This window comes from Mesoplodon mirus (genome assembly GCF_964341445.2).
Source record: "Mesoplodon mirus genome assembly, chromosome: 3".
In the NCBI taxonomy this organism is placed as follows: domain Eukaryota; kingdom Metazoa; phylum Chordata; class Mammalia; order Artiodactyla; family Ziphiidae; genus Mesoplodon; species Mesoplodon mirus.
Window position 1 is genome coordinate 133887438 of NC_138978.1, and position 26690 is coordinate 133914127.

Here is a 26690-nt window from a genome sequence, read left to right on the forward strand (position 1 = left end):
AAAATCGCAGAATCCTTAAAAATTACCAAAAAACTAGAGATAAAGTTTCCCCCCAGTGAAGACAATTCAAAGAAACACTGAAGGTAGCACTGAAAAACTTGCAGTCTTCAACCATAATTGCAACTGCTCAAATTTAGTGGTGGAAAAGAAATCACTTTCAAAAAATGATTATAACAGTTGGAGTGGCAGAAGTGCCCAGACTCCTTCAGATCCACACAAACTGTAACAGGTCACTTTTGGTCAAATTAACTTCATAGGCCTGAAAGCCCAAAACATACATTCACCTTTCAATAATGACTTCTCTGTTACTCTCCATCCCCGCCCCCTCCCTCCATCTTCTGTAACAAAAAGGGTTATTATTGTCCATTGTGCTTAAGTGAATCAGACTAAGATCTGTGAGCCTTTCCTCTAGGAGATAAATTATATATTGCAAAAAAGAAAACACATAATCGTATCCAAATTCCTGTGGGAAATCTCTGTCCAAAAACTATGCTTGCTTGTTTTTCTAGTGTTTCTATTTAAAAAATAAAGAGGACATTCGTCCTGCCTCAAATGAGGTCACAGAGTTATGACTGGATGTCAAAATGGTCACCAGTTTTGGCCCCAAGTGAAGTAAAAGGGAGTCAGAACAACGTGTCCCTTAGAAGCAACTACCTTGTTTTGCTAATAGGGCTTAGCAATGTGTTGTCTGTACCCAAGAAAGTAGGAGTCTGAAATCACCATGGATTTTTAGAATATTGTTAAAGAGTTTATCTTAGATAAAGAATAAAGAAGACAGTCTTTGTCCATTAGTGTCCTAATACTCTGGCTTAGTAGAAAGAATGAAAACTAGGACTATAACATAGAAGGAAATGTTCCCTGATTTGGCAATATTCTAAAGCCCATACTCTCACGTCTTGATAAACCTGGCATTGAATAAAAATGATCCCTTTCTGAAAAAAGGCATTATAAGTCTCATTCTTAATTGGCAATGAATTAATATAAGGTCCAAACTTACTTATCGGTAGGTTCACCTTTGGCTAGTTTTTCAGCACAAGCAACAGCTCCTTTGTGAAGCCAGCAGTATGTATCCACAGCTACTACCTGCCCTTTATACTTCCTCATGTGGATAGGTTCAGAGGCTTCTTTGATAAATTGCAGTAATCCTTGTATCCCCATAGTGCCAAGTTAACTACATGATATGAAAAGAGAAAGGCAAAATTTAAAGCAAAATATATTTACCCAAAAGTGTTGGAAAAATAAAGAAAAAGAGCTTGGAAACTCATATAGCAACTATTGTCATTCAGATATATGAGAATCATGCTCTTTAATATTTTAAGTGGGCTCCTCCTCCCTGTCAAACAATTTCCATAGTCTAGAATATTTACCCTAATCACTAATACTATCTCTAATGCCACTTCATAGTTCCTTAATGTTTATTCTTTCTAAAGTGCCTTCCCACTTGGAATCATAACATTTACTCCAAGCCCTTAACACAGTATGAAGCAAGCAGAAGGTACTAAAAAGTATGAGTCTGTCTTCTCTCCAAAAAGGCATTGTTAAAATCTATAAAACTGTGTATGCTATGATACCACATTGCCTCTACACAGGCATTATAAGAAATAACATGCAAAACAGTTTGTAGGACATTTTAACTGAAAAATAAAATAATCAAACACAATAATAGAACTAAAGCTGTACTTTTCTAGGACTGAAATTTACTGCCATCAGAACGCTTTATTCCAAGCAATGAACGTTCTGTTTATAAGCAGTGGTGGGTGGCGTCCAGGGGCAACTCCACTGGACTCTCTGAAAGCTATCCCCAAATAATGTGAAACCGTGCCTGCTGTGCAAATAGTTTCAAGAAAAACGTTTTAGCTTCCCACCCTCTTCCGTCTAGGTTGCAGCTCCCAAGCCCTTTCTATATGGAAACCTGTCTGTAGCTGCCAGTCCTTTCCCAAGCAACTATTGCCCCTTCCCCCAACTCCCCTGATAAAAAAGTAAAAGCAGCAGACACTGAGCAGCTGCTCAGCATTTCCTAAAATAAATCTCTCCCATAAGGCATTACATTTGGGAGGAAAGGAAGAAAGTACAGGATCAGAAGTCAGACATACCCTGTTGAAACCCTGTATCAAAGCTGTGATATTCTAGTTCAGCAGTTCTCAAATTTCAATTCTTGGCACATTCTCAACTCCACTCCTAGGGACTATGATTCACTAGTCCTGGAGTGAGGTGGGAATTCTAAATTTTAAATATGGCAGGTAATTTGGACGCAGGAGGTCCTCTAGCCACAGTTTAGGAAAAACAATTAGTCTCCTACCTCTCAGATGTTCCTGAAAAGAGTTTTCTTTCTCTGGGGAAAACTGACATAGTATATACATTTCGTGAAACTTACATTTTTTTCTAAGTTAGGTAAATATTCTCGAATAAATGTTTCCTCTTCAGCACAATGAGAACGATGGGGGGCCTTAGGCACAAAGCATCCTCAGGAGCCCGCCCGCAGCACCAAGTAGTAGTGACAGCACAATGTCACCGCTCCATCCCGTCTCACAGGGATTGGCAGGGCGGCCCACAAGCCCTTTCCAGGAGACACGTTCCTTTGGTCTGCACAACGTTAAGAAAACAATGTACTTGTCAAACATTTGGAAGCTAGGAGGTTGCATGTAAAACTGACCTGATAGCTTCCGCAGGAAAACAAGAGGACCCTCCCTCCGTTCGCCGAACCGCCGCCCTAGCCAGGCCGAGCGCGCTCTCCCGGCCCATACACCGCCGCACTACAAATTCATTTCAGGGGTGCCCCCCAGCCCCGCGCCGCCTTCAGGGCCACTGCAGGGTCCGGGAACGCGTGAGACCCTCCCGTTCAGCCCCAAACACCCCGGATCCCGAGGGCAGGGGCGGGAACCAGCGGGGACCCACCGCGTGCCCTGCACAGCCCGCTCCGCTCGCTTCCCGGGTAGGTCGCCCGCCGTCCGTCCGAAGGGAGCCCGGTGAGGGCTCAGAAGCCTATCCCCACGGCCCCCACTCGCCTGGGCCGGAGCACGCTAGGCGGCTGCGGGGAACTCAAGGGGCAGGGGCGCATGGACACAGCTGTGCACCAGCGGCCCAACCTTTCAATTTGCGCGGGATGGCCCGCGACCCCGCCCAGAGGAAGTGACATCACTCCCCTTTGCGATGCCGGCTCCGCCTCCCACGGCCTCCCGCTTCCGGCCTGAGCCCGGATCTCGCCGCTTGGATTCGGCACGCTGGAGCTGCAAGTGCTTGGTTCCCGGGGCAGCCTTCTGGAGGGGTGAGCGGAGCTGGCTCTGCTGGCCAACAGGGCACGGCGCCCGGGATGCGCATTGAGTTCCTCTCGCGGGCTGCTGGGAGTCGAGGATCTCTCCCGACTGCGGCCTCAGGTCCGAGCGCTGAAGCTCTGAGAGGTCCGCAGCGTGTTTGTGTTGAGGTTTCTAAACTTAAAAAGGGTCCCTGCTGGAATTGTCCCTAGTCCTTGTGTTGTGCTGCTAACCCTGGCTCTTGACAGGCAGCTGCACGTGGGCTCCAGGGACACAGAAAGTGCAGTTTGAGATATTTATTCCCTGGACCCTTCCTGTAGACTTTGGGAAGGGGAGGGAGCGCTTACTAAATAATTTAACTGATAAGTGACAGAGAGTCTTTCCTTAACCGGGCTGGCCAGGCTTCTCTGCCCTCTTCTCAAGGCCTCAACCTTGGCATGTAAAGACTTGAACAAACACTAACATGGTCTTTTAACATCAAATCCACATCCGTCGAATGACCCCAGCCCCATTCGAAGTGCCTGCCTGAGAAAGCTCAAGGCTGCCAAAAGAATTTAGCATTTGTTCCGGTCAACATCCGAAGGTAGGATCTCTACCCCCACGTTTCTAGGAGGGGAGGAGCCTAACTGCCATAAATTCTGGTTAGCAATCCCAGGTGAGTCTCCAGTTCTCCTTCCCGATTCTTTTTTGTTTTTCACTCCCTGCCTCTACTGAGCCACCACTCACTTACACCCCCATTTCCTCTTGTAACTGCCCAGTAACTTATGTACAAATCCAGGGTGAGTTCATTTCATGCTTGACACTTTTCCCTGTTGCAATATATTATTGACTAAAATCTGTCCTGACTACTTTACGTAGTGTCCAGCTTTGTTTACCTTTGGCCTGGGGAAACTATAACCAGTCATGAAAATGGGTCTATGGTGCACAGACTTTAAAGACGTTTTTGACTTTGGTGGCGGAAGCTTCAAGTCCTCATAATGCTCTAGACCTGGTTACTGTCTTCTTAGAAATATTGTGGTAAAAAGAAATTGGGAAGAACCTTAGGTCAGACCACAGAGTGTACTCTGGGCCCAAAGATGGGCACGAATGATAATTCAGACTCAATTTAAGGAGTTAAAGGGGAAGAAGTGAGCACGTTTTAAAAAATGCTCCCTTTTTGACTGCCTGCGCTGTATGTTTCTCTCAGGTTTCTTTTTAAAGTTTTTCATGATCAGTCTAACATCTATCATGTCAACATATTACCTTATAAATTGTTGGAAAGGTGCCACTTGGGCAAGTGTGCTTAGTGGGAGCAAGGCTGCCTCCCTAGTTCTGGTCTGAAGAGCTGAGGCTAGGAGAGGAGGTCAGAAAAATTATCTTCCCTTGTGATTCTAACAGCTGAATAGCGGTAGACCTCACTCTGGACCAGCTTGGAGCTGACTGTAGTGGAAGGTGGGGGACAGTTCCAAACTGTAGGTTGAAGAGGAACTTAAGTGTGAGTGGGATGTGTTTGTCAGTAGTCAGTTTGGACTGACTACCTACTGTAAGTACTGCTTCAATATGTCTGATCCAAGCAAGAGTATGCCACACATGAGGGTCTTAGGAAGGAGCCCAGATATCAAAAATATACCCACAGCATCATGAAACTAACATAGGTTACTGCCCTACAGACAACCCTTATCTTTATTACTACTTTGACTCCAAAGTTACCAGACTGTATTCTTGGCTGCAGTGTTTAAAAACTAAAAAAAGAGAACACCAGTTAACAATGATTTCATAAACAGAATATTTTTACTCTTTGCGAAGATAAAACCTTTTGAATCCATTCATGCAGTTCCTTACTACACGCCTTTGGTGTGCCTGTCAGTACTAGGTGGTATGGGGAATGCAAAGAACCGATTGCTGTCTTCAAGCAACGTAGGATCTAATTCTGTAGACAAAACATATATTCATCAAAAAATTAAATCATAACTCATGATGATGTGTTATTAAATTCTGAAATGAGTGGTACACACCATAAATTATCAGCTTAAGATTCAGTCTTACCAGCTCTATGAACTCTTCCCTGACATGTGCCCAAACATCCTGTGATGACCTCTGCCCTGACCCTTCTCATACTATTTTATTTGACTTTGTCCCCCAGATTTACCAAGTAATAATACAGACCCAGTTACAGGTGAATTTCAGATAAACAACAGATACATTTTTAATATAAGTATGTCTAGTGCAATATTTGAGACATATTCTAAAAAAAAATTCCATGTTTATCTGAAATTCAAATGTACCTGGACAGCTGTATATGTACCACATCTTTATCCATTCACCCATCAGTAGACACTTATGTTGTTTTCATATTCTGACTCTTGTAAATAATGCAGTAATGAACATAGGGGTGTATATAATTTTCAAAGTAATGTTTTAAGGTTCTTTGAATAAATACCCAGAAGTGGAACTGCTGGGTCATATAGTAGTTCCAATTTTAAGTTTTTGAGGAATCTCCATACTGTTTTCGATAGTAGCCACACCAATAGTGTACAGGGGTTCCTTCTTCTCCATATCCTCTCCAACATTTATTTCTTGTCTTTTCGATAATAACCATTCTAACAGATGTGAGGTGATATATCATTGTGGTTTTGATTTGCATTTCCATAATAATTAGTGAGGTTGGACATCTTTTCATCAATGGCTTGTTGGTCATTTTATGTCTTCTTTGGGAAAATGTCTATTCAGATCCTCTGCCCATTTTTGTATTGGGTTGTTTGGGTTTGTTTTTTGTTTTTTTTGATGTTGAGTTGCATGAGTTTTTTATATATGTTGGATATTAACACCTTAACAGCTACATGATTTGCAGATTTCTTCCCATACTGTAGGTTACCTTTTTGTTTTGATGCTTGTTTCTTTCATTGTGCAGAAGCTTTTTAGTTTGATGTAGTCCCATTTGTTTATTTTTGCTTTTGTGTCACTTGCCTTTGAAGTCAGATCAAAAAAAACCCATGAAGATAGATGTCAATGAGGTTACTGCCTATGTTTTCTTCTGGAAATTTTATGGTTTCAGGTCTTACATTCTAGTCTTTAATCCATTTTGAGTTAATTTATGTATATGGTACAAGGTAGTGGTCTAGTTTCATTCTTTGCATGTGGCTGTCCAGTTTTCCCAGCACCATTTATTGAAGAGACTATCCTTTCTCCATTGTATGTTCTTTGTATCTTTGTTGTAAATTAATTGTCCATATATGTATGGGTTTATTTCTGAGCTCTCAGTTTTGTTCCATCGAGCTGTTTGTTTGTTTTTGTGCCAGTACCAACCTGTTTTGATATCTATAGCTTTGTAGTATAGTTTGAAATCAGGAAGTGTGATACCTCTAGCTTTGTTCTTCTATCTCAAGATTATTTTGCCTGATGGGAATCTATTGTGGTTCCATACAAATTTTAGAATTATTTGCTCTAGTTCTGTGAAATACGCCATTGGAATTTTGGTAGTTTGCATTGAGTCTGTGCTGCTTTGGGACAGGGACATTTTAACAATATTCTTTCATCCATGAACATGGAATATCTTTCCATTTATTTGTGTTTTCTTTCATTTCTTTCATTAGTGCCTTATGGTTTCCAGTGTGTAGGTCTTTCACTTTCTTGGTTAAATTTATTCCTAGGTATTTTATTGTTTTTGATGTAATTATAAATGGGATTATTATTTTTTGTTTCTCTTTTTGATAGTATGTTATCAGTGAATAGAAATGTTACAGATCTGTATGTTGATTTTATAAACTGAAACTTAACTGAATTTATTTATTCTAACAGTTTTTTGGTGGAGTATTTAGGATTTTCTATATGTAGTATCATGTCATCTGCAAAAAGGAGAGTTTTGCTTCTTCATTTATGATTTGGATGCCTTTTCTTTTTCTTGTCTAATTGTGATGAGGACTTCCAATACTATGTTGAATAAAAGTGGCAAGAGTGGGCATCCTTGTCTTGTTCCTCATCTTAGAGGAAACGCTTTCAGCTTGTTACAGCTGAGTGTGATGTTAGCTGTGGGTTTGTCACTTATGGCCTTTATTATGTTGAGGTACATTCCCTCTATACCCCCTTTGTTGAGAGTTTTTATCATAAGTGGATGTTGAGTTTTATCAAATTTTTTTGCATCTATTGAAATGATCATGTGGTTTTTATCCTTGATTTTGTTAATGTGGTAATCATTGATAGGTATGTACTTATTGCCATTTCATTGTTTTCTGGTTGTTTTTGTAGTTTCTCCCTGTTCCTTTCTACTCTTTCTGTCTTTTCTTGTTTTTTGATGGTTTTCTTTGGTGTTATGTTTAGATATGTTTAGTTTTCTTTCTCATTTTCTTTTGTATAATTACTATAAGTCTTTTTTGTTACTGTGAGTTTCACCTATAACATCTTATGTAAGTAGTAGCCTGTTTTAAGTTGGTAGCAACTTAAATTTGAAGATATTCCAAAGCTTTATCTTTTGCCACCCTCCCCTGCATGTTTTGTGTTTTCAGTGACACATTTTACATCTTTTTATTTTATGCATTCCTGAACTATTGTAATTTAGTTAATTTTCCTACTCTTGTCTTTTAACACTCATACTTGCTTTACAAGTGATTGATCCACTATTTTTATTAATACCTGCCTTTTCCAGTGAGATTTTTACTTCCACATGTTTTCTTATTATTATTTAGTGCCATTTCTTTTCAGCTTAAGGAAGTTCCTGTATCATTTCTTGTAGGGCTAGTTAAGTGAGGATGAACTCCTTTAGCTTTCACTTATCTGGGAAACTCCTGGTCTCTCTTTCAATTCTGAATGATAACTTGCTGGGTAGGGAATTCTTGGTTGGAAGTTTTTTCCCCTTCAGCAGTTTGACTTCATCATGCTTCTCCCTTCCAGCCTGTAAAGTTTCTACTGAAAATCTGCTGATAGCCCTATGGGGTTTCCCTTTTATGCAACAAGTTGTTTTTCTCTTACTGCTTTTAGGATTCTCTCTTTGTCTTTAACTTTTACCATTTTAATTATAATGTGTCTTGGTGTAGTCTTTTTGGGTTTATATTTCCTGTACTTGGATGTCTGTTTTCTCCCCCAAATTAGGGAAGTTTTCAGTTACTATTTCTTCAATTAATTTTTCTAGCCCTTTCTCTTTCTCTTCTTCTAGAACCCTATAATGTAAATGTCATTCTGCTTGATGTTATCCCAAAGGTCCCTTAAAATGTCCTCATTTTTAAAAAGTTCTTTTTACATTTTGCTGTTCTGTCTGGGTGAGTTCCATTGCTTTGTCTTTCAGTTCTCTGATTCATTCTTCTACTTCATCCAATCTGCTGTTGAACCCCTCTAGTGTATTTTTCAGTTCATTTATAATTTCTGTTTGGTTCTTTCTTATATTTTCTGTCTCTTTGTTGAAGTTCTCATTGTGTTCATTCATTCTTCTCCTGAGTTCAGTAAGCATCTTCATGACCATTACTTTTAACTCTTTATTAAGTAAATTGTTTATCTTCACTTCTTTTAGTTCTTTTTCTGAGATTTTGTCTTGTTCTTTCTATTGGAACATATTCCTCTGTCTCATTTTGTCTAATTTGCTGTGTTTGTTTCAATGCATTTGGTCAAATATCCATCTCTTCCAGTCTTCAAGTAGTGGATTTATTTAGGAGATGTCCTGTTGTGGCAGGGCCATAGCTGCTGCTGTGTGCACTGGTGGGTGGGGCGGCCCTTGGCCAGGATGCAGGGTGCCTGGCTGTGGCTGTTGGGCAGCTCTGTTTTTTAAAATATTCTATCTTGCTGAAAGATCACGTACCCTGATATTTAATTTGGAAAATATTGCCTCCATTGTTATGAAGCAGTGTATTCTAAGATGTGGAATTGGGGAGGTGATTTAGGGCCTTAGAACTCAGTGATGTGATCACTTGCAGCCTCTCTGGGATGCCCTCCTAACTTTACCTTGTTTCAGGCAAGGTTGCTACAGCCACAGCTGAGCAGCATCTCCCCAACGCCCATACTTATGCACATGTCAGCACTCTACAAGAAGAGATGTGGGGATGGTTCTTTTCAGTCAGCAAGGGAGGGCTTTTTTTCAGAGCCCAACTTCCCTCCCAGCCAGGGAGACACAGAACTGGGGATGACCTCAAGTTCTGGGCAGGTCAGCATCCTTTTGTCCTAGAGTTGTGAGGACTGTGTTTTCATTTTTTTCTCTGTTGAACTCAATATGAATGTTTGAAATGGGGTTCTTAAACTATAAGAGATAGTTATGGAAAAGTGAGCAGAGGTGGTGATGCTTATATAGACATAGAACAGAATGCTTTTTTTGTCTGAGTGATTATTAACAGCTCTAGTTTTCTGACTGAGGAACTTATTTTTTAGCTCAATTAGATTAATTTATTTACACTTAATTGTTTTTACATTTTTAGATTATTTTAACTGAATGGCTTTTTCATTGTATTTTTACAGTTTTATTATGTCAAGTGATTCTTATAATGTTAATATGAAATTTGCTTTTTAAATAAATTTACATTAAATATGAGTCAATGTAAAGAAAACCTAAGTAAATAATAGGACAGGTGTTTCTTATTTATGGCAAATATGGGAGTTTCCAAAACAGTCATTTCTCTCTTCTTCAAAATTACCCTTTGGCTATTGTCCCATTTCTCAGCTCCCATTGTAAAATTTCTTGAAAGAATTGTGTGTACTTGCTGTATCATATTTTTCCATTCATTTCTGTATATTTTTCTTTTTTAATTTTTTTGTATAATATATGTACAGAAAGGTTCGCAAATGCTAAGCAAATTACCACAAAATGAACATACGTATTACCTCCACTCAACCCTCCCAAAAGACCCTTTGTATCCCCTTTCCAATAACAAATATCTCTGTTCTCCTTAAAGGCAGCTGTAATCTTTCTTCTAACTGTATGAACTAATTTTACCTTTTTTGTAAAGTTTATGTAAGTGAAATCATGCAGTTTTTCTTCTTTAGCTTTGGCCTTTTTTTGCCTAATACTGTGTTTGAGATTCATCCATATTATTGAAGGAACCTATAGTCTTTTTTCTTTTCTGTTTCTATGTGCAATTCCATTATATAAATGTAATTTATCCATTCTACTACTAACAGATATCTGAGTTGTCTCCAGGTTTGGGCTATTATTAGTAATGCTTCTATGGACATTCTTGTGGCTTCAATTTCTGCTGTTCTTGCTGCTGCTTATTCTACTTAGCCACACTAGTTTCCTTGTCATTCCTTGAACATGCCAGATACACACCCACCTGTAGGCCTTTGCATGTGCTATTCCTTCTTCCTAGAATGTTCTTCCACTAGATATCCACGTGACCTGCTCCACTTCTCTCAGGCCTTTGCTGAAAAGGTTCCCTCTCAGTGAGGCATTCTCTAACCATTATATTGTAATTCCTCTGCCTACCCTGGGTCACCCAATTTTCCTTTCTCTGACTTTTTTTTTCTCCATGTTACCTTCCATAATTTGGAATATTACATATTTTAGTAATCTATTTGTTCACTGACCCTCTCCCTTCCCACTATAATGAGAGCTCTACAAGGGCAGCGAGTTTTGTCTGTGTAAGCAGCTCTTTGCAGGAAATCACCCTCAGCAGGAGACCTCTTTTTTCTTGCCACTTTAGCAAAGCTATATTGTAACTAATCTTAAGCCAGGCACCCCCATGCTCTACTCATGTCCAGCCTAAGCACACCTTTCAGATCTTTTGATCACACAATATGTTGCTTAACCTGTTGGTTTTTTCCATAGATCAAAGAAGTAAAAATGAAGAATAAATAACAGATGACCAGATCACTCCCCTACCTTCCCCTTCAGTAATCTTGCGAACAAACTGTGTGTATGAGGTAGCATTTATAGAAAGATCATGAGTCAACAAGCTTCCACACAGTAGGAAATGGCTACAAGTATGACTCCCTATGTCTGTCTATTAACTGAGATTACTTCCCTTTTTCCCTTTAAAAACTTTCATGGCCAAGCAGAATCTTCAGAGTTGGTTTTGGGGGACATGAGTCTGCCTCCTCCCCATATTGCCAGCTTTTCTGATTAAAAACAACTTTCCATTCTACCAACACTTGCCTCTTGGACATTGATTTTCGAGCAGCAAGCAGCCAAACCTGAGTTTGGTAACATCTGTATTGTATAACACTACCTGGCACAGAGTAGATTCTCAGTAAATTCTGGTTGAATGAATGAATATTGAAATTATCTACCAGGGACTTCCCTGGTGGCACAGTGGTTAGGACTCCCCACTCCCAGTGCAGGGGGCCCAGGTTCGATCGCTGGTTAGGGAACTAGATCCAACATGCATGCCACAACTAAGAGTTCACATGCCACAACTAAGGAGCCCATGTGCCACATCTCAGGAGCCCGTGAGCCACAACTAGTGAGCCCGCCCAGCACAACCAAATAAATAAATAAATAAATATTTTTAAAAAAGAAATTATCTACTAGCCTGTATCTGAAAGTAGTCACTGATATTTTTAGAACTTTGAGTAATAAAGCTATTTGCAGTTACTTGACTGTCAAAGAATCAAAAGGTTGTCAACATGAGTTTTATTTGAATAATCTAGGACATCAGATGCAAAAAGAATAGATGTAGGTTTTTATTCCCTACTATGAAGGAAAAACGATTTTTTTTTTTTTTTTTTTTTTTTTTTTTTTTTTGCTGTACGCGGGCCTCTCACTGCTGTGGCCTCTCCCGTTGCGGAGCACAGGCTCCGGACACACAGGCTCCGTGGCCATGGCTCGCGGGCCCAGCCGCTCTGCGGCATGTGGGATCTTCCGGGATCGGGGCACGAACCCGTGTCCCCTGCATCGGCAGGCGGACTCTCAACCACTGCGCCACCAGGGAAGCCCGGAAAAACGATTTTTAAACAGCCTTTTTTTTTCCTTTGCAAAAACCTATGTAGTGCATTTACACAAAATGACACCTCTAAAAAATAATATAGTTGGTCCCAAAATACACATTTTAGAGAAACTGGCATAGATATTTGGCAGAGCTCTCTTTTAAGGGATTGAAATATTAAAATAAACAGGAAATCTCTATCTTAATCTGTATAAATTATAAGTTTTACTCTAAGAGTCCTGAATTATAACACTTAGCAAACACTGAGGATGTTTCAGGTTTGTTGTATATTTTACCTGCTTGACTTGTTTAACACTCATAACAATACTATGAGGTTGGTAAATTTATTATCCCCATTTTACAGATGAGACAAGTGAACTACAAAGTGATCTGAACTCAAGGTAGTTTATAGACTATGTGCTTTTAATCATTACCTTTCAATGGCTACTATATGTACTTATCCATAGAGAAATAGATATCAGGTTAACATTTTCAAAGTTATCAATTTACTGATCCCCTTCAGAATTATTTTAGTTTCATTTTTGAGATGATTGGCGAAGAAGAAAGGAAAGGAACTTTTATTTAGAATGTACTGTGTTTTGGGACTCCCCTGGTGGCACAGTGGTTAAGAATCTGCCTCCCAATGCAGGGGACATAGGTTCGAGCCCTAGTCCAGGAAGATCCTAAGCCCGTGCACCAAAACTACTGAACCCGTGATCCACAACTACTGAAGCCCACATGTCTAGAGCCCATGCTCTGCAACATGAGAAGCCACTGCAATGAGAAGCCCTCGCACCGCAACAAAGAGTAGCCCCTGCTCACCACAGAGAAAGCCTGTGCGCAGCAATGAAGACCCAATGCAGCCATAAATAAATAAATTAAATATTTTTTTAAAAGTTCTGTGTTTTGCATGTTGTACCTTATTTAATCCTCAGAATAGCTCTGAAAGGTAACTATTATTGTCCCATTTACAAAAGAGAAAACTGAAGCACAGAGAAGTAAATAAGCTTATCATAAATACTATATGATGTGATCAAATGTGATTCAAATCTAGGTCTGCCTCACTCCAAAAGTGTATATTCTTCACAATGACACATAGCTACATGAACTGGCATTACCCAGTGAACAGTGGAAATGAAGGAGAGGAGGTGCAGTACACAGTTTCAGCTGGGAGCAGGCTATAATGGGGCTGTGGAATCAGGAAGACTGTAGACACAATTGCAACTGGAAATTTCTGGATCCACAGATCTTTTTTTCTGACCTTGGCCCTCAGAGCTATTATACATTCCCAGGTGAGTGCTAAGTAGGTGCATGGGACAGGGCCTCTGATCACAACCAGGCTAACTCTTCCTTCTTATATGAGATCTTTAATAAATCATACATCTTGGGACCCAGTGGCTGAGACTGAGGAAGCTCTTCCTGCTATTGGAGCAGCAATCAAATCTCTTAATGATTCTCAGTGTTACCATAACTTTTTCATGGCCCAGGATTATTCACTTGTCTCAACACTTCAACTTTTTGGTTTGGGGAAAAAAAATACAAAAAGCAAAAATGTCAGAGAAAGCCATCCACTTCCCTGGTGAGCTTGGGATCAGTCATACCATAGGCATGAAATGGTTATTGCTTTTTTGACTTTAGTGGGAAGGTGTGACTTGTAACAGGATATCAAAATAATAGTTCCAAGGTAAGCTGATGGAGGATGTTTATTCACCAGATACCTAGAAGGGATCCTTCTATTGAAAAACTCAGTAAAATGTAACTTGGAGCAGTGAAACAGACATCAATACATCAAAGAAATGAGAAAAACAGTAACATATTGCTTAATGAGGTGACATTCAAGATGGAAAGGCTCAGCTTGAACAAAGGAGTCACACTGATTATAAGGCAAAGAGTGGTCCTTGTGTGGTGAGAGTCAAATTCTACATGAAGCAGCTGCTCTCAGAATGAAAGAGTAATGAATTTTTGTCTACTTATTGAGCACTTAGCCAGCTGTTCTATTTTCAGAACCAAAAGAGAAATAAATGCTTTAATTTCAGCATTTAAAATCTAAATGTTTTTACCAGACATCTGTGGCCAATTTTTCCATTGTCCTTTTATGTGTGTGTGTGTGTGTGTGTGTGTGTGTGTAGATGTCTTCTGTTATTCCTTATATACTACCTTACTTGGTAAAGAGTTTAAACTCTGGACATATATTACTTGGATTAAAATCTAGACTACACAGTATTAGCTGTTTGTTAGCTGACTTTGGAAAAATGTCTTAGTTTCTTTATTTTTCAGTTTTCAACACTGAAAACTGGGACAAATAATACATCTAACCAAACTGCTTAATGGAATTGTGAAGATTAAATGAGGTAATGTAAAGCAAATACAGTGTCAATATTGGTTAAGTGAAAAAAAGCCCACAATACTTAATTGTATAGAGTGATCTATAGTTTGCCAAGAGGTTTCACACGTTTCTCATTTGGTCTGTTTTTTTTTTGTTTGTTTGTTTTGGCTGCACCATGCAGCTTTTGGGATCTTAGTTCCCTGACCAGGGATTGAATCCTTGCTCCCTGCAGTGGAAGCATGGAGTCCTAACCACTGGACAGCCAGGGAGTTTCCCTCATTAGGTCTTCAGTTACCTGGTGTGGGACTTCCCTGGTGGTCCAGCGGTTAAGACTCTGCACTTCCACTGCAGGGGGCACAGGTTCAATCCCTGGTCAGGGAACTAAGATCCCATGTGCCACGTGGCACAGCCAAAAAAAATAAAAACAAGTGAATAAATAATTATTCAGAAATAACTGAATTGGTTAAATAAAAATTGTGCCTATGCATATTATTACCCATTTCTGGAAACTTACTGGGACTTAGAATATTTGGTTACCTAAGGGAAGGAAATTGAAATTTACTGAGCAGAAGTCTTTTGGTTGTAAATGACAGAAACTCAACTCACATTAGCTCTTATAATGAAGTTATCCCCTCTGTTATGGGTTGAATTTGGTCTCCCCCCAACCCCCCCAAAATGATATGTTGAAGCTCTAACTCCCAGTACTTCAGAATGTGACCTTATTTGGAGATAAGATTATTATAGAAGTAATTACTTTAAAATGAGATCATTAGGGTATGCCCTAATCTAATGTGACTATTGTCCTTATGAAAAGGGGAATTTGGACACATGAACAGAGGGAAAACAATGTGAAGAGACACAGGGAGGAAATGGCCATCTACAAGGCAAGCAGAGAGATCTGGAACAGGTTCTTCTCTCATAGTCCTCAGAAGGAACCAATGTGCTGACACCTTGATTTTGGATTTCTGTCCTCCAGAACTGTGAAACAATTTTTTTATTGTTTTAAGCCACTTGATTTGTGGTACTTTGTTACAGCAGCCTTACCAAAATAAGCACCTTCTTGTACCTGAATAGTTCAGCAGTAGCTTAAGGATTTAGATATGGGTGGATCTAAGGAATATAATGGTATCATTAAGATTTTATATAATTCTTCATCTCTTTTTCCTCTGTACTGCTTTTACTATATTTCATCAATTCTACAGTGCACATTTTTCCTCTCATTTTCACATCTCTGAAGTCAGCATGCAACTTACATTTTCTTCTTACATTTCTTCATTCTTAGTGGAACATAAAAAAATGGTCTGTCATAATTAATAGCATTTTAGGAAATCTTAGAGTGTTTATGGGCAGGCTGTGCATGTGGGCAGTCTTGGCAGCTCAGAGCTTGATATCTTAAGTCACTTAGCAACCCCCATGGAACAAGGGAGCCTTTTCCCAATTGTCTCAGCAAATGACCCAGAACAAATGTTCATTGGCTCTAATTGATCTGGCTTTGGTTATACTCAAGCTTAAAAATCAGAATTGGGGAGGAAGGTGCAGGTAGACTCAGCACCATTGAAATCTCATGACCCAAGAGTAGTAAAGTTGTGATTTCCCAAAGGTGTTTGTTCACAACCTTGGGAGTTCCCCAGGTGAAATTCAAAACTGACCCCCGTACATGGAGGGCAAGAAAAGACCAAAGAGGCAGACCACTCCAGATTGGTAGGAGGCAGGTTTAATAAACAAGAGGATTTACATAACAGGCTTGTCTTGGGTGGCCTCCACTCCTGCCTGCCAGAATATTAGTCTACTGAGAGGCCTTAACAGGGTTCGGTAACGTATGCCATACAGATGGTCTCAGCAGCACATGACTGTCTCCAGGCTGTGTCCTTGAAACAGCAGTTAGTATGACAGTAGTAGGCTGAACATACATTCCAGGGACGGGTGGGGGTAAGGAGCCTTAGATTGCCAGGGTCCAACTGTCAGGTCAACCAGCAGTCATATTCTCTTGATGACCTCCTCCAATAAAAAATAAGTGTTGTTACCAAGAGGGGGGCTGAATGCTCTAGAAGGCCTGCATCACCACAAAGTACCTGCCTGTGCCAAGCACTGTCACATTACATGTCCTTAATCACACTACCCATTTCACTAATCAGGAAACAGAGGCCCAGAGAATGATAGACCTACTGGCAGTGCTGAATGTTACCAAATAGTTATAAAGTGCTTACAGTGTATACGACATTCTAAGGGTTACACATACAGGGATGAATACTGTCCTTGAGCCTAAGATACTTAAGAGACCAGCTTGCCCTGAAATAAAAGTGAACCACAACAGAAATAGGAACATTGTACTATGAAATAATTAAATTTGCCTTGGCAGAAAGGAGGGATCCAATATGGGATAGAAGCTGAGAAAGGTTCTTTGCACACTCTTTTAAAAAACCTTTCTTAAACTTGTGACAAATCACATCAGAGCACCAGGAAGCAAAGATATTAAATATTGCAAAGAACCTGGTACATGGGAAGTATGAAATATTTATGGAATGAGTGATTGAAAGAGTGATGTGGGTATCACTTGAAAAAGCTAAATGTCATTAGGACTTGGTGGTGTTTTACAGGCTCTGAGTCTTTAGCTCCATGTGCATTTTCAGAATCGGTCATTGTATCCAGGAGTTCCATCTTGCTCATTTCCATCTGATTTCAAGGGGACTTATAGCTCTGAAGTTTGCACTGTCTTTTCCGCTGAATTTTGAATAACTTCCTTCTGTTCTTTTTGGCTGTTTCATTATGAATCATCTCCTCATATTAATAGAAACTTGTTTTCCAAAATCTGTTGCATTTAGTTTTCAAAAAAATTTTACCAGGTCATAATTATAGTTCACTACTGCTCTGCTTGATTAGTTTTCAGAAATAAAATAGGTACTGACTTTAGAAAACATAGAGACTTTTGTAAAAGTTTGGGTCTCAGTTTGTAATAAGATGATATATATTTTCATTTCTAGTCTACTGATTTGTGATGATCACATTTTACAATGGCAAAGTAGCTAGCTTGTTTCCACATCGCTGCCCTCCAAGCATCCTTGCTCTTCCCTCCCCTACTTTCTGGAATCACTCTTTTCCATCTCTGAGGTGCTCACTACCCAGTTGTACTTTCATGATATTCAGTGTCATTGATAGGACCCTTGCCCATTATCATGGCTGATAGTCTCAATTACCTTTCCAAAATTAAAATTTGAGTTCATTGACTCTCAGAGTTATTTAGGAGTTGGATTCCTTTTCTATACAAACCACCTCCGGCTGGTCTCTAGGCTGACCTATTTCTGCTCACTGGAGACAAGATCATCAGCTACTGAGGCTTGTCTCAAGAAGTGTCTCAGTCATGGTGAACCTACCATATTCCATTCTGAGTCTGCCTCCATTAGGCATGGACTTAGGTTTTCTGCATCAAAATTCCTGGAAGGCAGTGTAAAATTTGTAAATATTTTTGGCAAAAGCATACCTGGGTTTGTATAAGCCAGATATAATTACCCTAATCTCAAGCCATTTTATCTTTATAAACCTATCTTCAGTAGCTCTTCAAATGATATAATTACTTTTCTGACATTTTGGATTTACAGGTTTATCTGGAACTGATACTAGTGAAACGCTGCTGTATAGCTTCCTAGAAATTATCAGAACCACCGAGAGATCCCTTTTGGGTAGAAACTAGTGATATAAAGCACCTTATGGGGCTTCCCTGGTGGCGCAGTGGTTGAGAGTCCGCCTGCCGATGCAGGGGACGCGGGTTCGTGCCCCGGTCCAGAAAGATCCCACATGCCGCGGAGCAGCTGGGCCCGTGAGCCATGGCCGCTGAGCCTGCGCGTCTGGAGCCTGTGCTCCGCAACAGGAGAGGCCACAACAGTGAGAGGCCCATGTACCACCAAAAAAAAAAAAAAAAAAAAAAAAAAACCACCTTATGTTTGAAAAGGGCACTCGCTCTATTCATCAAAAATTCTCAGACTGAGTGAGAGTTTGATGTTGAATGTGCATGGAACACAGATCATCTATTGCTTCTGTCTTACTCTGCACATCAGAGCTCCTCTAAGGATCTGAATGTAGCAGTCAGAATCCTGGTGGACCACAAGCCCACCTTTCCTTTCACTGTTTCTTTGTAAAGGTCTGGATCCTTAAGATCAGCAAGTGTAAGATTGCTCCTGGCAATTTCTCTGTCATCCTTAGGTGGCATTTCTTAGACCAGATGGCATGTCCTTCCTCAGATTACCTGTTCATCACAAGTCAAGATGCCCTCATGCCTCCTAAATCAATGCATATTTTCTAACTATATTGGAAATATATATTTTTGTAGTAACCTTAGGAAAATACAGAAATGTGTAGCAAAGAAAAATCCTCAGTAATACTGTAGTACTACTATTTAGAGATAACTGCTGTTAACATCTGATGTATTTTCTGGCACTGTATATAAGTGTATTCTATAATTTTATATGTTTCTCAGATATCATTATTTCATGAGCATGTTCCTGTACAGTAAAAATTCTTTGAACACATCATATTATATATTCCTTCATTATGAATGTACCAATGATTTACCTCTTTACCTATTGCTGGATGCTTAGATGTTATCTTTTATTGTAAATGGTGGACATATTTATAACTTTATTCTCTTATCCAGTGATCTACTTAAGATAAATTCCTTGAAGAGGAATTGCAGAATTAAACGGTTTGATTATCTTTATCTTTAATGTTCTTCATATATACTGCTACGTTGCCCTTCAGGAAAGCATTAACAATTTAAACTACCAGCTCTTTATGAATACCTCTTTCAATATTCCCCCAATAACGTAGAATACTTTTCATTAAAAATGTTTTGACTATATGACAGATGAAAGATGTTATCACACTTTTCTTTTACATTTTATTTCTTTGGGTACTAAGAAGTTGAACATTGTTTCTCATATGTTTTTTCCTTATTTGCGTTTATTTTGTATGTTCACTCTTTATGTCCTTTGCCTATTTTTTCTACAAGGTTGTTAAAGTTTTCTTTTTTGATATTGGACCTAAGCTGAAAAGAGTTGAGCTAATGATACTTCTCTTTTCATGTACATTACCAGCCTTACTCCCTTTTATCTTGACTCACTGATTCCCATTTTACTCCCCCTCCCTCCTACTAGGAAACACATAGGCAAGTTTCCTAGTATATTCAATGAATATCCTTTCATTTATGTAAGCTGTTATAAAATGTGTACTATTGTAAGCCTGTATTTTCATAAATCAAATGGTATTACATATTACATTTAATTCTGTTGCTTAGTTTTACTTGGTACAATTTTAAAAATCCATCTGTATTGCTCTGTGTATATCTTGTACTTTATTTCTTATTGCTGCAAACTATTCCATGGTGGGTGCTTTCACCATATTTTGCCCAGGTGCTTCTCCAATGAGGGTCACTCTGATGTCTCCCAGATTTCATCTGCACTGTGCCACTGTAAACAATGCCACAATAAACATACCTCTACATACTATACTGCTTTCAAGCTTGTGAGAATTGGGGGGGAATATATAGAGAGATATAGACACACACACACATACACAAACATACACAACACACACACACAGGAGTAGAATTGCTAGGTCATAGCAAGTTTGACTAACCTGCCAATTGCTTTTCAGATGGTACTTCCAGTATGAATTCCCACCAGCAGTGCATGAGAGTTCTGAAATCCCTACATTCTTTCTACACTTATGGTCCACTCTAACAAGTAAGAGTGATAAATTATTGTTTTAATTTGTATTTCTCTGACTGCTACTGAATTTGAATATTGCTTTTTAGGTTTTCTCTTGTGTATATTGATAGCCTTCACCCATTTTTCTATGTGTTTCCTGATTTTTTCTGATAGATTTCCAAATCTCTTGTACATTTTGCTCTATTTGTAGGCCATGTTTGAAGTTTTCTCCAGTTTATTTTACTTTTAATTTTGTTTATGATGTTTTATACATTTCTAAGTTTTAAATTTATTAGGTAGTTAATGCTAATATTTTTATATGATTTCATCCAGTGAATTTATTTATGATGTTTGGCAAAATAGTTTTTTTTCTTTGTTTTCTTCTGTACTTTCAATCTATCTGCTTTGTTGCTTTCCTAAAATAGTTCTCTGTATGTCAGACAGTTATTCTAAAAGTGTGTTGTCACTTTTGATCCACTAGAGGCCAACACTTACTTGAAAGAAATTGATGTCCCTTCCTAAAATTCATATTCTTTCCTGTCTGAAAGGAAGGAAACTGGCAGAAAATAAGTAATTTCATTTAAATTAAATGACTGGAAATTATATAGAAGAGTCTGGACAAAAGGAAAGGACGATTTTTAAAGACAATTATAATAAAAGGATTCAGGGCTTCCCTGGTGGAGCAGTGGTTAAGAATCCACCTGCCAATGCAGGCGACACAGGTTTGAGCCCTGGTCCAGGAAGATCCCACATGCCACGGAGCAACTAAGCCCGTGTACCACAACGACTGAGCCTGCACTCTAGAGCCCACAAGCCACAACTACTGAAGCCCACATGCCTAAATCCCATGCTCTGCAATGAGAGAAGCCACTCCCTTCTGGCTTGTAGAGTTTCTGCTGAAAGATCAGCTGTTAACCTGATGGGGATTCCCTTGTGTGTTATTTGTTGTTTTTCCCTTGCTGCTTTTAATATGTTTTCTTTGTGTTTAATTTTTGACAGTTTGATTAATATGTGTCTTGGCTTATTTCTCCTTGGATTTTTTCTTTATGGGATTCTCTGTGCCTCCTGGAGTTGATTAACTATTTCCTTTCCCATATTAGGGAAGTTTTCAACTATAATCTCTTCAAATATTTTATCAGTCCCTTTCTTTTTCTCTCCTTCTTCTGAAACCCCTATAATTTGAATGTTGGTGCGTTTAATGTTGTCCCAGAGGTCTCTGAGACTGTCTTCAGTTCTTTTCATTCTTTTTTCTTTATTCTGCTCCGCAGAAGTTATTTCCACTATTTTATCTTCCATGTCACTTATCCGTTCTTCTTCCTCAGTTATTCTGCTATTGATCCCATCTAGAGTATTTTTCATTTCATTTATTGTGTTGCTCATCATTGCTTGGTTCATCTTTAGTTCTTCTAGGTCCTTGTTAACTGTTTCTTGCATTTTGTCTATTCTATTTCCAAGATTTTGGATCATCTTTGCTATCATTATTCTGAATTCTTTTTCAGGTAGACTGCCTATTTCCTCTTCATTTGTTAGGTCTGGTGGGTTTTTATCTTGCTCCTTCACCTGCTGTGTGTTTTTCTGTCTTCTCATTTTGCTTATCTTACTGTGTTTGGGGTCTCCTTTTTGCAGGCTTCAGGTTCGTAGTTCCCATTGTTTTTGGTGTCTGTCCCCAGTGGCTAAGGTTGGTTAAGTGGGTTGTGTAGGCTTCCAGTTGGAGGGGACTGGTGCCTGTGTTCTGGTGGATGAGGCTGGATTTTGTCTTTCTTGTGGGCAGGTCCATGGCTGGTGGTGTGTTTTGGGGTGTCTGTGGCCTTATTATGATTTTAGGCAGCCTCTCTGCTAATGGATGGGGTTGTGGTCCTGTCTTGCTAGTTGTTTGGCATAGGGTGTCCAGCACTGTAGCTTGCTGGTCGTTGAGTGAAGCTGGTGCTGGTGTTGAGATGGAGATCTCTGGGAGATTTTCGCCATTTGATATTATGTGGAGTTGGGAGGTCTCTTGTGGACCAGTGTCCTGAAGTTGGCTCTCCCACCTCAGAGGCACAGCACTGACTCCTGGCTGCAGCACCAAGAGCCTTTCATCCACCCGGCTCAGAATAACAGGGAGAAAAAGTAGAAAGAAAGAATTAGTAGAAGTAGAAAGAAAGAAAGAAAGGAGGGAGGGAGGGAGGGAGGCAGGAGGGAAGGTAGAAAAAAAGAAAGAGAGAAGATAAAGTAAAATAGAATAAAGTATGATAAAATATAATAGAGTTATTAAAATAAAAAAATTATTATTTAAAAAAAAAAACGGACGGATAGAGCCCTGGGACAAATGGTGGAAGCAATGCTATAGAGACAAAATCTCACACAGAAGCATACGCATACACATTCACAAAAAGTGGAAACGGGGAAGAAATCATAAATCTTGCTCTCAAAGTCCACCTCCTCAATTTGGGATGATTCGTTGTAAAAAGAGGAAAAGGGGAAAAAATCATAGATCTTGTTCTCAAAGTCCACCTCCTCAATTTGGGATGATTCGTTGTCTATTCATGTATTCCACAGATGCAGGGTACATCAAGTTGATTGTGGAGCTTTAATCCACTGCTTCTAAGACGGCTGGGAGAGATTTCCCTTTCTCTTCTTTATTTTCACAGCTCCCGGGTCTCAGCTTTGGATTTGGCCCTGCCTCTGCGTGTAGGTCGCCGGAGGACATCTGTTCTTCGCTCAGACAGGACGGGGTTAAAGCAGCAGCTGCTTCGGGGACTCTGGCTCACTCAGGCTGGGGGGAGGGAGGGGTACGGAGTGCGGGGTGAGCCTGCGGTGGCAGAGGCCAGCGTGACGTTGCACCAGCCCGAGGCGCTCCGTGCGCTTTCCCGGGGAAGCCGTCCCTGGATCCCGGGACCCCGGCAGTGGCGGGCTGCACAGGCTCCCCGGAAAGGGGGCGTGGACAGTGACCTGCGCTCGCACACAGGCCTCTTGGCGGCAGCAGTAGCAGCCCCAGCGTCCCACGCCCGTCTCTGGGGTCCGCGCTTTTAGCCGCGGCTCGCGCCCGTCTCTGGAGCTCCTTTAAGCAGCGCTCTTAATCCCCTCTCCTCGCGCACCAGGAAACAGAGAGGGAAGAAAAAGTCTCTTGCCTCTTCAGCAGGTCCAGACTTCTTCCCGGACTCCCTCCCGGCCAGCCGTGGTGCACTAACCCCTTCAGGCTGTGTTCACGCGCCAACCCCAGTCCTCTCCCTGTGCTGCGACTGAAACCCGAAACCCGAGCCTCAGCTCCCAGCCCCGCCTGTCCCGGCGGCCGAGCAGACAAGCCTCTCGGGGTGGTGAGTGCCGGTCGGCACCGATCCTCTGTGTGGGAATCTCTCCGCTTTGCCCTCCGCTCCCCTGTTGCTGTGCTCTCCTTGGCGGCTTCGAAGCTTTCCCCTTCCGCCACCCGCAGTCTCCACCCGTGAAGGGGCTTGTAGTGTGTGGAAACCTTTCCTCCTTCACGGCTCCCTCCCACTGGTGCAGGTCCCGTCCCTATCCTTTTGTCTCTGTTTATTCTTTTTTCTTTTGCCCTACCCAGGTACGTGGGCAGTTTCTTGCCTTTTGGGGGGTCTGAGGTCTTCTGCCAGCGTTCAGTAGGTGTTCTGTAGGAGTTTTTCCACATGTAGATGAATTTCTGGTGTATCTGTGGGGAGGAAGGTGATCTCTGCGTCTTACTCTTCCGCCATCTTCCCCTCTCTCCCTTAAAATGTATCTTTATCAAGAAATTACAGGATGCTATATTGAATGCACTTTCTAGTCTGGGAAATGTAGTCTAGCTGTATATCCAGTAAGAGATAATATAGGTTTGATGAATAGCTGGCAGTTTTTATAATATAACTAGATGTGTGTGTATAAACATATATGATAATAAAATTTTTATTGTTTTAATTTTTAATATCAGAATTATAATAGATCATGGGTAAAAGATACAAACAATTCAATTAGCAGATATAAAACAAACTACTGTTTTAGACCCAGTAAAATTGGTTATCAGTTACATGATTAAAACTGAGTAATTCCAACAATGCAGTATCTTGCCTGATTTGCTTTTCACTGTCTATGGCTAAGAAGTATCACATTTCTCAGGTATGTTCAGAACCCTGAGCCTCAGTCCCATAAATCATCCTAGATAATGTTGGACAGGATAACTGCTGAAATGGGCACTGCCACTCCTGAAGGATGAGACCAGGCTATCCCTTGAAGAAAATCTATGACTTGTATATTACATGCAGAAGTATTCAATAGACGATTGGCACCTGAGAAATGTCCAGGCCTTTTAAACTAAGGGCTTTGTTCAATATGCATTGTGAAGGAAACTCAATCTTCCAGAGGTTCTCCAGCTCTGCTTGCTTTTCATGGATAGTAATGAAGTCCTTATATAGTCTGTGTGGCTACTTTTTGGACCCAGAATGTACAGAGAGACACAATACTAATCTCTAAATGCATACAGTATTTCAACTGCATTATTATTATTATTAATCAGCTGTCTCATGCTCCAATTTATAGCTATCTATAAACATGCCTTATTTGTACTTTAGATTTTGAATCCTTGTATATTAGAAATTCAACCCGATCTTTATGTGGTTTATCATGTCTAGTCCAGAGCAGTTGTGTAATAAATGTTTGTTGAATGAAACATGAACAAATGCATGCAGCATCCTCAAGATAGTTGGGATGGCAGATAATTGTTTTTATATACTAGACCTTCCAAATTAGGAGGTTAATTCTTAAAATGGCCAGTAGAGACAACTATTGGGTAAAAAATTCTTGATGTTCACCGAAATAATGCTCAGGAAATACCTTGTCCTGGTTTGGCTTTTTTTTTTTCCTTCTGCAAGAACTTCTGTTTTTTCAAGCTCATCAAATGTCCCTGCACATTTAACACATTCAGCTATGTTTAGCAAATCTGCTTTTAGTGTATATTTTGAGTCAGCAGCTGCTACATACTGCACATGGAGCAATCAACAAGAGTATTCTCCTGAGAAAAATGTGTGTTCAGTTATTGAGGATTTGCATTTTCTACTAACCGAGGCTCCATAACTGTGGCAATTCAATAAATTACACATGGTGAAAAGAATTAGCTGCTTGTCAGTCATACTGCTAAATGTTTTCTTGCCTTTGGAAGAGTGCTAGAAACACTATAATTAGCAAGTTTTCAAAGCTGAAATGGGGATCTTATAATAATTAACACTGAGGTTAGTGAGAGTCAAATGCTTTAATCCATAAGCACTGAAGTGGTTTGAGTCCCAAAACATTACCAAACACATTTTTTTCCCCAGAAGTGATTAAAATACTTAAGACTACAAAGTATACAAAAGTTGGTCCGTTCCTTTTCTCTTTTTTTAAAAAAAATTAATTAGTTTATTTTTTTTAATTTATTTTATTTTTGGCTACGTTGGGTCTTCGTTGCTGCTCACAGGCTTTTCTCTGATTGTGGTGAGTGGGGGCTACTCTTCGGTGCGGTGTACAGGCTTCTCATTGTGGTGGCTTCTCTTGTCGCAGAGCACAGTTTCTAGGCACATGAGCTTCAGTAGTTGTGGCATGCAGGCTCTAGAGCACAGGCTCAGTAGTTGTGGTGCACGGGCTTAGTTGCTCCGCAGCCTATGGGATCTTTCTGGACCAGGGCTTGAACCCATGTCCCCTGCATTGGCAGGCAGATTCTTAACCACTGAGGCACCAGGGAAGCCCTGGTCCATTCTTATGTTTTGCATTCTTTTGTGTGGGAACGAGGGGTTGTCCAAAGGAATTGGTTAAGATTAATGTGACAGCATATCTTTCAGAACAATCAGATTTTAGAAATCAAATCTCACTGTAGCCATGTATTAAAGTACTACTTTTTCAAAGACTTTGTGTGCAGGGCTCAGGTTGAAGCAGGACAGAGGCCATTGCTTTTATCTAACTGAAGACAAGCTGCGGTGAATGCAGCATCCACTGCAGTCTGATTCTCAGGCAATTTTGCTGCTTACTCTCTCACCACCAATATACTCTCCTTCCCTCACCTCTTGGAGCACCTACTTCCTCCTTCTGACTTCCGGCCGGGACCATTGCAAGTAATGAGCCAAGATAGTCAGGAAAGGGCAATGGGGAATCAGGAAATTATGATACAAGCATTCTACTTCTTTTATTGAAAACATCTGATTTTAGTATTTCTTCTGTTCCCTTATGTGTTATAGATCTCATTATGGAGCTCTCTACATGATAGCCTTAATTAGTACAGCTTAAAGAGTTGGATTCCTGTGTGTGTTTAGAATCATCAGTATTAAGTGTCAGGAAACTTACCCCAGTCTAAGCCGTGACTCCCACATATTGCTTTCCAGGTTCTTATCCAGACACCTTTCTTTCTTTTCTTGATGTCTTTAACTGAAATGTAGGTTTGTGACCAGTTAATGCTTTGTTTTTCTGAATACACGAAGCTGTGGCTATATATTGAATAACATCTAATTGGAAAACTGGGCTCCAATTTTTCAAAAGGACAATTTAGTTTATCTCCTATGAACAGGAAGTTTTTAAAACAATAGTATCAGAGTATTACATTCAAAAGAATCTTAAAATTTATGTAGTCCAACTTCTTCATTTTACCAGATAAGGAAAATGAGCACCA

At 40.1% G+C, this 26690-nt stretch overlaps 2 protein-coding genes across 4 annotated transcripts in view; both read right to left on the minus strand.

The window, feature by feature from the left end:
- EXO1 (exonuclease 1) overlaps positions 1-3082 on the minus strand; it is a 44690-nt gene extending 41608 nt beyond the window's left edge. For all 3 annotated transcript variants that reach the window (XM_082615004.1, XM_082615003.1, XM_082615005.1), the window contains exons 1-3: positions 2896-3082; positions 2375-2583; positions 998-1171 (exon numbers count right to left, since the gene is read on the minus strand). In XM_082615004.1, coding sequence (XP_082471130.1) covers positions 998-1158 — 161 coding nt within the window. In that variant the 5' untranslated portion in view covers positions 1159-1171; positions 2375-2583; positions 2896-3082. The remainder of the gene's footprint in view (positions 1-997; positions 1172-2374; positions 2584-2895) is intronic.
- Positions 3083-5071: 1989 nt separating this feature from the next.
- The window catches only part of WDR64 (WD repeat domain 64), a gene marked incomplete at both ends in the record, with an annotated part of 73612 nt that continues 51993 nt past the window's right edge, over positions 5072-26690 (minus strand). Inside the window, 1 exon segment of the mRNA XM_082612223.1 lies at positions 5072-5160. Coding sequence (XP_082468349.1) covers positions 5072-5160 — 89 coding nt within the window.